At 40.5% G+C, this 13,684-nt stretch overlaps 1 protein-coding gene across 1 annotated transcript in view; it reads right to left on the minus strand.

Moving 5' to 3' along the window:
* Positions 1–13,684, minus strand: part of pde11a (phosphodiesterase 11a) — a 271,348-nt gene that overhangs the window by 89,049 nt on the left and 168,615 nt on the right. Inside the window, exons 8-11 of the mRNA XM_067986810.1 lie at positions 13,082–13,157; positions 12,087–12,154; positions 9,719–9,811; positions 6,632–6,682 (exon numbers count right to left, since the gene is read on the minus strand). Of these exons, the coding sequence (XP_067842911.1) occupies positions 6,632–6,682; positions 9,719–9,811; positions 12,087–12,154; positions 13,082–13,157 (288 nt within the window). The remainder of the gene's footprint in view (positions 1–6,631; positions 6,683–9,718; positions 9,812–12,086; positions 12,155–13,081; positions 13,158–13,684) is intronic.

Below are 13,684 nucleotides of genomic sequence, written 5' to 3' on the forward strand. Positions count from 1 at the left end.
AGCTTTCTTCCTGGTGGGAAAAGCTGAACTGCAAATGTGTTTTTTTTTTTATTATTCGTTCACGGGATGTGGGCGTCGCTGGCAAGGCCGGCATTTATTGCCCATCCCTAATTGCCCTTGAGAAGGTGGTGGTGAGCCGCCTTCTTGAACCGCTGCAGTCCGTGTGGTGACGGTTCTCCCACAGTGCTGTTAGGAAGGGAGTTCCAGGATTTTGACCCAGCGACAATGAAGGAACGGCGATATCTTTCCAAGTCGGGATGGTGTGTGACTTTCAGGGGAACGTGCAGGTGGTGGTGTTCCCATGCGCCTGCTGCCCTTGTCCTTCTAGGTGGTAGAGGTCGCGGGTTTGGGAGGTGCTGTCTAAGAAGCCTTGGCGAGTTGCAGCAGTGCATCCTGTGGATGGTGCACACTGCAGCCACAGTGCGCCGGTGGTGAAGGGAGTGAATGTTTAGGGTGGTGGATGGGGTGCCAATCAAGCGGGCTGCTTTATCTTGGATGGTGTCGAGCAGGTGATCAAGAAAGCCAACGGAATGTTGGCTTTTATTGCTAGGGGGATAGAATATAAAAACAAGGAGGTATTGCTGCAGTTATATAAGGTATTGGTGAGACCGCACCTGGAATACTGCATACAGTTTTGGTCTCCATACTTAAGAAAAGACATACTTGCTCTCGAGGCAGTACAAAGAAGGTTCACTCGGTTAATCCCGGGGATGAGGGGGCGGACATATGAGGAGAGGTTGAGTAGATTGGGACTCTACTCATTGGAGTTCAGAAGAATGAGAGGCGATCTTATTGAAACATATAAGATTGTGAAGGGTCTTGATCGGGTGGATGCGGTAAGGATGTTCCCAAAGATGGGTGAAACTAGAACTAGGGGGCATAATCTTAGAATAAGGGGCTGCTCTTTCAAAACTGAGATGAGGAGAAACTTCTTCACTCAGAGGGTGGTAGGTCTGTGGAATTTGCTGCCCCAGGAAGCTGTGGAAGCTACATCATTAGATAAATTTAAAACAGAAATAGACAGTTTCCTAGAAGTAAAGGGAATTAGGGGTTATGGGGAGCGGGCAGGAAATTGGACATGAAGCTGAGTTCGGATCGGTCAATGCCCTGTGGGTGGCGGAGAGGGCCCAGGGGCAATGTGGCCGGGTCCTGCTCCGACTTCTTGTGTTCTTTAGATTTGTGGTTGGGATCAGATCAGCCATGATCTTATTGAATGGCGGAGCAGGCTCGAGGGGCCGATTGGCCTACTCCTGCTCCAATTTCTTATGTTCTTATGTTCTTATGATGTTGGAGCTGCACTCATCCAGGCAAGTGGAGAGTATTCCATCACACTCCTGACTTGTGCCTTGTAGATGGTGGAAAGGTTTTGGGGAGTCAAGAGGTGAGTCACTCGCCGCAGAATACCCAGCCTCTGACCTGCTCTCGTAGCCACAGTATTTATATGGCTGGTCCAGTTAAGTTTCTGGTCAATGGTGACCCCCAGGATGTTGATGGTGGGGGATTTGGCGATGGTAATGCCGTTGAATGTCAAGGGGAAGTGGTTAGACTCTCTCTTGTTGGAGATGGTCATTGCCTGGCACTTATCTGGCGCGAATGTTACTTGCCACTTATCAGCCCAAGCCTGGATGTTGTCCAGGTCTTGCTGCATGCGGGCTCGGACTGCTTCATTATCTGAGGGGTTGCGAATGGAACTGAACACTGTGCAGTCATCAGCGAACATCCCCATTTCTGACCTTATGATGGAGGGAAGGTCATTGATGAAGCAGCTGAAGATGGTTGGGCCTAGGACACTGCCCTGAGGAACTCCTGCAGCAATGCCCTGGGGCTGAGATGCTTGGCCTCCAACAACCACTACCATCTTCCTTTGTGCTAGGTATGACTCCAGCCACTGGAGAGTTTTCCCCCTGATTCCCATTGACTTCAATTTTACGAGGGCTCCTTGGTGCCACACTCGGTCAAATGCAGCCTTGATGTCAAGGGCAGTCACTCTCACCTCACCTCTGGAATTCAGCTCTTTTGTCCATGTTTGGACGAAGGCTGTAATGAGGTCTGGAGCCGAGTGGTCCTGGCGGAACCCAAACTGAGCATCGGTGAGCAGGTTATTGGTGAGTAAGTGCCGCTTGATAGCACTGTCGACGACACCTTCCATCACTTTGCTGATGATTGAGAGTAGACTGATTGGGCGGTAATTGGCCGGATTGGATTTGTCCTGCTTTTTGTGGACAGGACATACCTGGGCAATTTTCCACATTGTCGGGTGGATGCCAGTGTTGTAGCTGTACTGGAACAGCTTGGCTAGAGGCGCAGCTAGTTCTGGTGCAATCTTTGGAACTCCTGATCTTCCAATTTAAAGCTCCCTGCTTACCCGGCTGGCTGAGGAAAACATTTTAAATAAATATTCTAAGTGTCTCATTTTATTGTTGGACATTACTGTTCTGTTTAGTGGTATTCAACTAGTACAAATAGAAGGCTTGTGCTGGATCAAACATTGCAAGCACTGGTGTTGCAAACTAAATTGGTTAGAAATGCATGAGCTTCCAGCTGTCAGAATTGAAGAGTCAAAGGAAAGTTTAAGACGTGCTACCAGGAAGAAATGAATCAATTGGCATTCCTTTTAAGAATCCTGGGATGTGTTGTCAGTAGGTCCAAATTAATAATGCAAAGCCGAAAAAGGAGCACACATGAATTCTAGTTGCATCGGTATCTGATGGGTCATCACTTGAATCTCTAATGTTGTGATACTGAACATATAATAACTGCAGCTTTGTTTTTGCATTCCACACAGATGAGAATATTGATCTAATGTTTCATTAAAAAAATACACTCTTTGCTTGGCTGTCAATCACCCTACAGAAACTCTTGAAATTATTGCTTTATAGAATTGTATTTTGTATGCCTTTTATACTTTTTTTATTTCTGTCTATTTATCTTTCTGGGTCACTTTGTTTTGTTTACGCTTATATCTTGTATTTCCTTATATATTATCAATTTAAATATATTGTCTTATTAAAATCTCTAGCAGCCACATTTTCGTACTGATCTGTATAAGAATCGACATTTTTCCTGATGTAACAAATACTTGTGCACTTACCATACTTCTCTTCAACTACACTACAAATGAATCTGATGACTGAGCCTAACTTCTATCTTCTGCTGATTATATTAATATTAGTCAGATTTATGAATGTTATAATTATGTAGATAATTAAACTAAGTTCAAAGGGCCAGAATTGCCAGAGACTCTTGACTTATTTGCCCTAGGACTAACACTAGTGACACCGCTGCAATCTTTTCATAACAGTACCTTGGAAATGTTTAAATAATGTAAGCTTCCAACGGCAACGTTCCACAAATCAGAGACTAGATGTTGTCCTGGACGAGCAATACATGTTGCTAGAGGAACACTGATGACTCATCCTTATCGCTGAGTGAAATGAGCCTGTTTGTTAGCGTGCAATTTGTGGAATATCTGTTTGATTTTGGAGAGTTTCAACCTCAAATCAGTCTCTATTTTGTTACAAGAGCAGGTCAGAAGTTGGGTATTCTGCAGCGAGTGACTCCCCTCCTGACTCCCCAAAGCCTTTCCACCATCTACAAGGCACAAGTCAGGAGTGTAATGGAATACTCTCCACTTGCCTGGATGAGTGCAGCTCCAACAACACTCGAGAAGCTCGACACCATCCAGGACAAAGCAGCCCGCTTGATTGGCACCCCATCCACCACCCTAAACATTCACTCCCTTCACCACTGGTGCGCCGTGGCTGCAGTGTGTACCATCCACAGGATGCACTGCAGCAACTTGCCAAGGCTTCTTTGACAGCACCTCCCAAACCCGCAATCTCTCCCACCTAGAAGGAGAAGGGCAGCAGGCACATGGGAACAACACCACCTACACATTCCCCTCCAAGTCACACACCATCCCGACTTGGAAATATATCGCTGTTCCTTCATCGTCGCTGGGTCAAAATCCTGGAACTCCCCGCCTAACACCACTGTGGGAGAACCTTCACCACACAGACTGCAGCGGTTCAAGAAGGTGGCTCACCACCACTTTCTCAAGGGCATAGTAAGAATTAACCCAATAACAGATCTAATTTGGTATAATTATAATCAATAGTAGAAGTAGAATGAAATGTCCTATGTATCTATAAATCTAAACTGTACTGTGTATTAATATAGTATGAACCATGTAACGTGTATTCAATAAGAAAATGCTGGTGGACAGAGAAGGGTGCATGATAGTTTTAATTTCAAACTTGACTATAATAACTAACAGACCTTGGGGAAAATCACAGGCGCTGAGGGAGTATGTGCTGTAATGACATAATGACCAAAAGGCATGTAAATAAGGGAACTGAAGGTAAAATAAATCAGGGAGTCACCCAGGCTCAGGCCTCTATCTCGAGCCCCCCCAAGCTAGTGAATAGAAGTTTGTTTATACATACGGGGTCCTGTGAAGGCTGGCAAAGATAAGGTACCATTAAGTCTGTAACAACAAGGCACAGGTGGTACCAGGAGTTGCTTGGAATGTAACTTCTAAAGGGTGAGAGACATGATTAATGGTAAGGCTGACAGATGTGGATGTGATAGTGAACTGCCACGTAGACTGAAAAAGGGTACAAGAAGAGACCTCAAAAGCTGAGGAAGGCGGGCAAGATTCTGGCAAGGAAGAAGAGAACTCTTCAGTCAACAAAACACAGCGAGAGAGAGACCGCGCCGCAGTCACTTGGAGGGATACTTCCAAGGTTTCAAGGAACAGACCGTGACTATTTCTCTTTAAGTATCACTTTCTTTGTACTAATTGTGATGTGCTTAATAAATCTGTTTTGCCTTTAACCATAATACCAGTACCGTGGTGGTCTTGTTGTTGTCACGAACCAGTCCTTGGATTAGATTGGATTAAATTATAATCCTGAAAGTAGGGACTTTAAATCCTACAGCAATTAGGGATGGGCAATAAATGCTGGCCTTGCCAGCGACACCCACATCACATGAACGAATTAAAAAAAAATACACAGAACCTCAGATGCAAAGCAGATACTCCCAGTTAAATTGAACTACCTTGTCTAGTCTAAGGAATAATTGCTAATAAAATAGCTATGATTGTTCACAAGAAAGCACTCACTACTCACTCCTATTCCAGCTTCCTAATGGAGAGCCCTGATCAATATTCAGAGACTTGAATTACTGTGAACTCTGTTCTCAGTGTGAATATAACCTTAAACCTAAACTACTATTAGCAATAAGGCATTTTAGTAATACACAAAGGACAAAAATCCAACAAAACAATGAGCTTGCTTTTAACTCATTACTCTTTTGTTAGTAAGCTTTTAGGTGAACTTGCAAAATGAAAGGAGAAATATTCACAACAATATAAATTATTAATTCTTGTCATCAAATATTAATCTAGCTCACACTTCTCAGGGCTGCACATTTAGAATGTGGAACTTGCTATCACAAGGAGTAGTTGAAGTGACTAGCATAGATGCATTTAAGGGGAAGCTAGATAAACACATGAGGGAGACAGGAATAGAAGGTTATGCTGATAGGGTTAGATGAACTAGGGAGGGAGGAGGCTCGTGTGGAGCATGAACACTGGCATGGATCTATTGGGCTGAATGGCCTGTTTTTGTGCAGTACGTTCTATGTAATTTAGTTCATCTCTTTTAAATGAACAAGTAGTTTACTCACAGTCCACATATCAATAGAATCATTTTACATTCCATCAATACACAAATGTAAATGGCAAAATGCCAAAGAGATATACTCATCCGGTTACATTATCAGGAACTAATCCACATCTTTCTAATTGCTGAATGTACTTGCACAGCACTAGTGAGATAGGCATTAGGTACCGATAAATGTGCTAACCATAATATTTTTCAGCTTGATGTGAGCTGGAGCTCTTCAAAAATGATGCCCAAAGGAAGTGTTCCATTACAAAACCGGAATCGTGGCCTTCACTTCTGCCAAGATCATATCCTGACAATGGACCTTTCATTTTCTGGCTGCCACTGGTCCTCGCTTGTAGGTTGTTTTTTTGGTGGTTGGAAAAAAACAATCCAGTAATGGATTGTTGGGGCTTTTCCTATGAAAAGGAAGGCTTACCTGTCAGCACTTCTGTGTCATGGTGACACTGAATGCAAGTTACTAACCTATGATTTGCTAAATCTCTGATCATCTATTGCTGTTGTAAATCATATATGGGTGTTCCTGACAGTGAGCTGACACATAAAAATTGTCACATTGTTAAAACCAAGGCCCTATTTTTTTCTTTTGAATTACAAATTGTACAGTTTGTCCTCTTGTGTGCACCCAACTGTGCATAATTTAGGAATCCAATCATTTTGGAAATGGTCAGAAATACTTCAGGACTGTTGTTTGAAATGCCATCCATGTGAAGTATTATTCCTACAATTTTATCTTGTTTAAAAAATCTTGCATTGCATTCACCACAGGTGCAATCCTCCCTCATTATAGCTTGGGTTCTCTGAGCCAAACGTTTCATGAATTATTCTCTCACGACTGCTTCATAACTGTGTAATACATAACCTGAAAAAATGGAAGTCTTATAAGCAAGATGGTGTAGAATATATTAGTTTTCAGCTTTATTTGTGTTGGTGCATCTTACCTTAAATTTGTCCACTTCAGTCTTTAGACATGTAGCATGATATGAAAGGATCTGTAATAGAATTAAACAAAATTAGATTTTGTATTAAAATCAGTTCCGAAATCCTCGACAAAAAAGTGGTACGAAGTGCAGATTGCCATAAAAATGCCCTTTGAGGAGGGTGTTGGAATTGAACAACAATAGACATTTAACATCACTGATGCAATAGTACAATGAATGCCCTAACTAGTTCGTTATTATGTCAGAGATCATAGTTTATGTTAGACTGTTGACAGTGAAGGGCTATTAAGACATATTAATGGGGTTTCTAGCCTACATGTTTCCATTCTATACTACAACTGCCATTAGAAATGTACAAAAGAAACTGCAACATTTTGAAAGCTACAAATGATCATCAGCAATCATGTTATTAGAGGAAATCGCTTTGGAATTTTGTTAAGGGAAATATATTACAGAAGAAACTTGCCAAGTCACTACATTTCTATTTACTTGCAGTGGTATTACTGATCCATTTAAAATAAGTCAGTTTACTTCTATCATCCCAGATTGAAAGAATATAAAAATAAAACAGAAGATATTGGGAATCCATGAAAAGCAGAAAACCCTCTCATAACCAAAAATGGTGTGGAGATGCCGGTGATGGACTGGGGTTGACAATTGTAAACAATTTTACAACACCAAGTTATAGTCCAACAAATTTATTTTAAATTCACAAGCTTTCGGAGGCTTCCTCCTTCCTCAGGTGAACGTTCACCTGAGGAAGGAGGAAGCCTCCGAAAGCTTGTGAATTTAAAATAAAATTGCTGGACTATAACTTGGTGTTGTAAAATTGTTTACAATAACCAAAAATGGAATCACCCACTTGGTGTTTGATGCCAGCACCCAAACTAAAAGTTTCATGGAAATGATTAGAAGGACGCATGTGCAACCTCACCAAAAGGTATACTCTGCAAACAGGCTCCACTCTTGAGTAGCAGGGAACCTAATATTGTCCATTAGAAAACCTATGCAGCTGAACTTGTGTTTCTGCATCTCTCTCCTTTTTCTCCCACCCACCTCATTCCATTTGAGAAGTCCACACAGGTAGAGTTTCTGTTCGCCAGATATGGAGTCAATACTTTCTTTCCGGGGACATCCCCATTTACCTAATTCCAGAGAGTTTAGGCACAGGCTTGGAGACCCAGAAGTGTGTGCAAGGGGTACAGCTGGAGTTGACCAGATAAATCCATGCAATTTAACAGCATTGCACAAGAAAACTGCTTGTTCAGCCAGAACCAACTTACTCATTAGGGCAGTTGCTTGGCCTTATCTGGAGCTAAGTAGAAAGAATTCCAGTTTTCAATGATGGGTCTACCCCATTAATGAGCCAGACTGACTGGTCAAACATCCACAGTGCCCTGAAGTACTGCAGAGCTGCCTAGTTAAAATTTACCACAGAGGATTGGTTCTGTTTCAATCTTGCATCATCATTTTGGAGCCATCTTGACCCCCACCCCTCTTCGAAAAGATCCTCCTTAACCTGCCCCTCAAAAAAGAATAGTCACGAGTTAGTCATTCGGCAACTGACAAGCATAGCCGTAGGCCTTCGGTAGGCGGACAGCAAGTACGTTAACTTCTTACAAGTGGTGCGATGAGCAGCATAACTTATAAAATGTGTGAATGCATTGACTTTGAGCCATAATGCCTGTACCAGCTCTCTGAAAGAGCTGTCCACATTCCCATTCCCCTGCCTTTTTTCCATACTCTTTTTACATTTTTCTCTTTCAAATATTTATCCACTTCCCTTTTTAAAAGCCATTATGGATTGTGCTTCCAATGTGCTCCGTGTCCTAACAACCTTCTGCATAAAAAAACACCTAACCTCTCCCTTCATTCTTTTAGTGATGATCTTAAATTTAAGCCCTCTAAAAGTAAGTCTCTTCCATACCTTCACTATGACCTTGATATCCTTGCTAAAGTAGGGCATTCAAAACTGGATACAATAAGGATGATATTTGTGTCCCTACCACCCTGTTTGTGATGAAAAACAGAGCAGTAGCAGGATCAAAATAGCACATGAAATAGTGGCTTCCCTACTGCATTCTCAACTGTGCTGATTTTCAGGCGGATCTCAATCTAAGTGACCAGAGCTCCCGTGGAAAACAGACTGGAGCCTCAATAAATGTTTACCAGGGTTAAGTATGTACTTATGACCCTCAACACTATTTTCAACTCTGCCCACTCCTGCCCACAAATCATGAGTGGTACAAGTCAGGAGACGGCCATTTCCTGTGGTATTTAAAGAGATACTCACCTGCTTGCAGGTAAGACTGCAGATAAATTTTGGGACACATTTTGCTTGCATTAGATGGTGATTTTTTTTTGTTACTTAGACAATTTCAAAGTGCTTGTAGTTGCTGTAGAGCATTTTGAACTTTTAAAGGGTCTCTGCCATCATTGGTGTCCTTCTGGGAATTCCATTCTGGCAAGAGGAGGAATAAGAGCAACAGGAGGAAGGAGCAATCATGACTGCAGCTCGAGGGAGACCAAATAGAAGGAGGCTTGCTGGCAAGAATCTTTACCCTCCCAACAGAGTTTATAGGCACAGAGCAACATATCTACAATTCTCTGAGCAGCAGTGCATTAGGAGGCTTCACTGCTCCAGGAACACTTTCACAGAGCTGTGATGCCTCCTACAACAAGACTTGCAACCATCTGCCATGGCACATCGTTGCGTGTTACAGTTAAGGTCACTGCAGCCCTGAGGTTCTTTGCCTCTGGCTCCTTCCTGGCTGCCATCAGTAACATCACTCAGTCTGCAGTCCAATTTTGCATTAAGCAGGTGACTGATGACGTGTTCACTTTCACCATTTTCTCCATGGATATCTGGAAGCAGCAGGATAGGGATCTAGAGTTTGTACATATTGCCGGATTCTCCTAAGTCAAGGACTGCGCTCATGTCATCCTGCTTGCTTCTTCACACAACTATACTACCTTTTGTGAATCGCAAGGGCTTCCAGATGAGCCTTGCGGTTTACTATTACAATGTTATATATGAAAGCAAGATTTCTGTTTTAATACAGTGTATAAAATTGAGTTGATACTCACATCAAGAGCTACAGATTGCTTTGCCCAGGATTTTTTCACTTGATCATACATTATAGTGTTGTTGATGCCAAGGCCACAGAAAATAACAAATGCCTGAAACAAATATTAACAGAATCACAACTGTAAAAATGTAAGCACTACATGTATATTGTTTCTCCAGTGATAAAGACCTTACATTAATAATAATGGCTCTAAATTTTAAAATTGTTGTTGATCACAGATATTTTTGACTTTTTCACTTCCATAATTAGGTGGTTTTTGTGGCAAAAAGGCAGACTTTCTGGTGGAAGATCGCAGCATATTTCATAGATGGGGATGAACCTGCAGCCTAATGACACGCACCATTTTCTAGTATTTCTCTATTTTAACCATTGTGCTTAAAATATATTTCACTTGTTTTTCAGCCTTCTGACCATTACAGACCAATGTAATCTTTGAATCTGTAATGCAGATTTTGAAGTTTTTTTTCTTAGTCTTTAAAAAAATTATCTGGTAAAACGAAAATCAGATTCTAGAAAGCACAGTAACCTGCAGTTTGAAATACCTGCTGTAATGTTTAATGGTTAACATTTCTGTAACTATTAAATAGAATTAATAAAAGCAACATCACTGTTATAAATATGTGTGTCTTCATACAATGCTACTCAATAACCACACTAATTCTTGTGATTTTTCAGTAACCTGCAACTAAGTCCACATAGAGTGAAATTAAATTATTTACAGAAATATCAGTTTTTAAATGTTAGACATAATAATCTTGAATAAAAATTGGTTGTAAAACATTGAAAATGTTTCTGTCCCATTTGATTCCACAAACTGAAACTGATCTCATCATTCTGAACTTTATGGTGGTTATTCAGAATTGGGAAGCTTTATCAAACAGCCTGAAAATACTTTATTGATGCATTAACTTGCCTGTGTTTTAAAATCATTGGAAAATTACATTTCGCTTTTACATGCTAAATACTCTGCTGTTGTAAAATTAAATTATAATAAATACTTTAGTAAGACGCTATAATAAAATTCATATAATTTTGTAACAGTTTCAAATATGATAGCGCCCAATTAATGTTTCAGAACCAAGGCCTATTAAAATTAATAACATTACACAGTGTTATCACTTATTATTTTACATTGGTACACACATTTATTTATAGAAATGTGTTACTTATCAACATTTAACAACTTTTATATTTGGGATGGTGCAGCTTCATTAAATACAAATGTAATGAAGACATTTAAAATGGAGTGTTAGCTGTTCTCTTTCTTCCCCAGCCTTCTCCCCCACCCCCCCATATAAAATTTATCTTTAGTGCATACAGGAAATCCTAAGTAGTAAAATCCTACTACTCGCACACTGATTTCCTGTATGCGCTAAAGATAAATTTTGTGAGGCATCGCACCAAAAACAGGCATGCTGCCTGCAATTTTCCATCCAGTGAAATTACTGATGGGGCTTTGTAAAATTTACCCCTAAATGTAAGTTGACATTTAGGCTTAAAGAGCAGCTCTTTGTTTGGTTAAACAGATTAGCAGCCTGGATAGGGAACAAACTGTTCTTTATAAAAGCAAACACTGTACCCACATTTTGCTTCATGTGAGCAATGCTTTTAATACACTGGCACAACCTCACAGAACAATCAGAAATGAAATGAGAAAGAAAAATGAGCTTCACAAAGCATGAAGAGAGAAGAGGGGGTCAGACTGAAAAGATCATGGGAAACTTCAGAATCATGTCAAAGGGGTGAATAGAGGGGCATTGTGGAGACAGGAATGTGTATAGCTGCAGACACTAATCATAACAGCAAGAATATCTTCATAACAGCAAGAGGTCAATTAGGGAAGAGATCATAACCTTAAAAGATGACTAGATGAAATCAGTGTTCTTTAGCCTTGAAAGGAGAGAGCCTTATGGAGATATACAAGATAGATAAGATAAATCCAGACCACTATTTCAAAGCACTCGAACAAGGGGTTTTAGGATAAAGCTGGTGACAGGACAATTTAAGTTGCCAGGAAGAACCTGGTCACACAAAAAATGATCAACATTTGGAATGGTCTGCTGTATAAAGTGGAGGAGGTGAAAAGCTTAGACTCATTCAAGAGATAGGTGACATGGTATGGGGGAATGTAATTTTTAAAAAAAAAGCTGGATGAACTAAGATGGGTTGAGTGGCCTGCCACATCTGTATAACTCTTGTGAACTTAATTTTGCTGTGGAACTATATCCTTGCAGGTTTTTAAATATTAACAGTTGTAGCCTCACTGAAGTTCCGTGGTTTAAAATCTAAATGGTGGCTGAATAGTTACTGTGCTATAAAATGTTTAGTTGATCTGGCAATAAGGAAATACTAATTGGTTTCTTTACCTCAAAGAGTCGTTGGTCATCATCATCAAAGGGTTTCCCATCAAGCCTATTGAGGACCTGTGCCACACCTGAAGGTCAGATGAATGTTAGTAAGTTGGCAAGTTGCAAACTAATATTGAGTTAATTAATACTGAGTTAATGAATTGCAAGGTAAATTGTCTTAACATGGTGATTAAGGCAACTGATTTGAATATTTTCAGATTTTTTAAGGATAATACTTGCTCTTTAAAGAAATTTATATTTTCTGCCCTTCCTCTTTCTATGATTTCCTTGTATCAGGCACCATCTATTGCTGGTGGCCTACTGACAGACCGTCACCAATATGTTCTGAAACCATCCACTGATTACATGTGAGTGGCCAAGGTGAGTTTTCTTCATTAATCTGTGGAAAGTGCCTGGTCACGGCTCAGTGTGTGCCCATTATGACATGGCTGAAATTAATATCTTAGCATCTCCAGGAGAAATTGTGAACTCCCATACCACCACTTCATGGCATACATCATTGGTGCTCCAACACACTGTTGTATTACCCTGTTTATTTTTAGATGAATCTTTTCTCCTGGTAAGCTGGTCATCACCTCACGTGTGCTTTTGTTAAACAAGACAGAGCAGTCTGGAACACAGACAGTCCCTAATACTGCTCTATGAACAACTAGTATGAAGAGTGATTCAAAGGAAGGAAAAGGAACCAAAACTTTGCTGGCTTTTCCTTCCTCTTCCTATTCCAATTAGATGTCCCTCTCTGGGGGAACATCTAATTTAGTATATTTCTCCATCCTGTCACCCATAGAGACTGGCTGAGAATTGCTGAAAATCACCCGTGTGAGGAAGGGGAAATCAATGTGGCAGACACTGCTGGGATGCACATCTGCACCTGTCCCATCTAGAGGCTTTTCTGTTTTGCTACTTGGCTGCTCCAGAACATATTGGCTTTGAAAATGTATCAAACTGAATGTTGAAATAAAAAGAAATTTAAGGAATCACTGAACACATACCAATTATCTGGTGGCCACTGTTCCATATTGGTACACAAAGGACTGAACGGATATGGAAACCAGAAATCTGATCAGCCTAAATGCAAAAGCAAAGCAGTTTCTTTAAATTGTATATTTGATATCAAAAGTCAGACTTTAATCTTAATTGAGTACTGATGGCATTACTACACAGTAGAAATTAGTCAGACAAAAACCTGGAGATATCGACTAGTAGATTGGTATAGTGGGACACTACTTCTGACTAAATCAGAAGAAGTGACCCATATACAAATTCAGACAGAGGAAAATAGAAGTAATAATAATTAACTGTTTTCACGTTAGATTGCAATGAGTATAAAATGACCCCAGCACCTACGCAGTTAAATGTACTCCCTGCATTTGAGGATGTGCTTTGAGTTGTCTGTATTTGGTCAAGCACTGATAAATGTAACATTAATGCTGCATCAGTCTGTTGCATATTCTATTTTTAGAGGTTATTAAGCTGCAATGTACCAAGGGAATAAAAGACCATTAATGGCTTTAAGGAACAAATGTCACTCAATCACATACAATATTCATGATCCCAATATGTGGCGCAGGTCTTGACCTTTTTATAACATTATA

Source organism: Heptranchias perlo, chromosome 7 (genome assembly GCF_035084215.1).
Source record: "Heptranchias perlo isolate sHepPer1 chromosome 7, sHepPer1.hap1, whole genome shotgun sequence".
NCBI lineage: Eukaryota > Metazoa > Chordata > Chondrichthyes > Hexanchiformes > Hexanchidae > Heptranchias > Heptranchias perlo.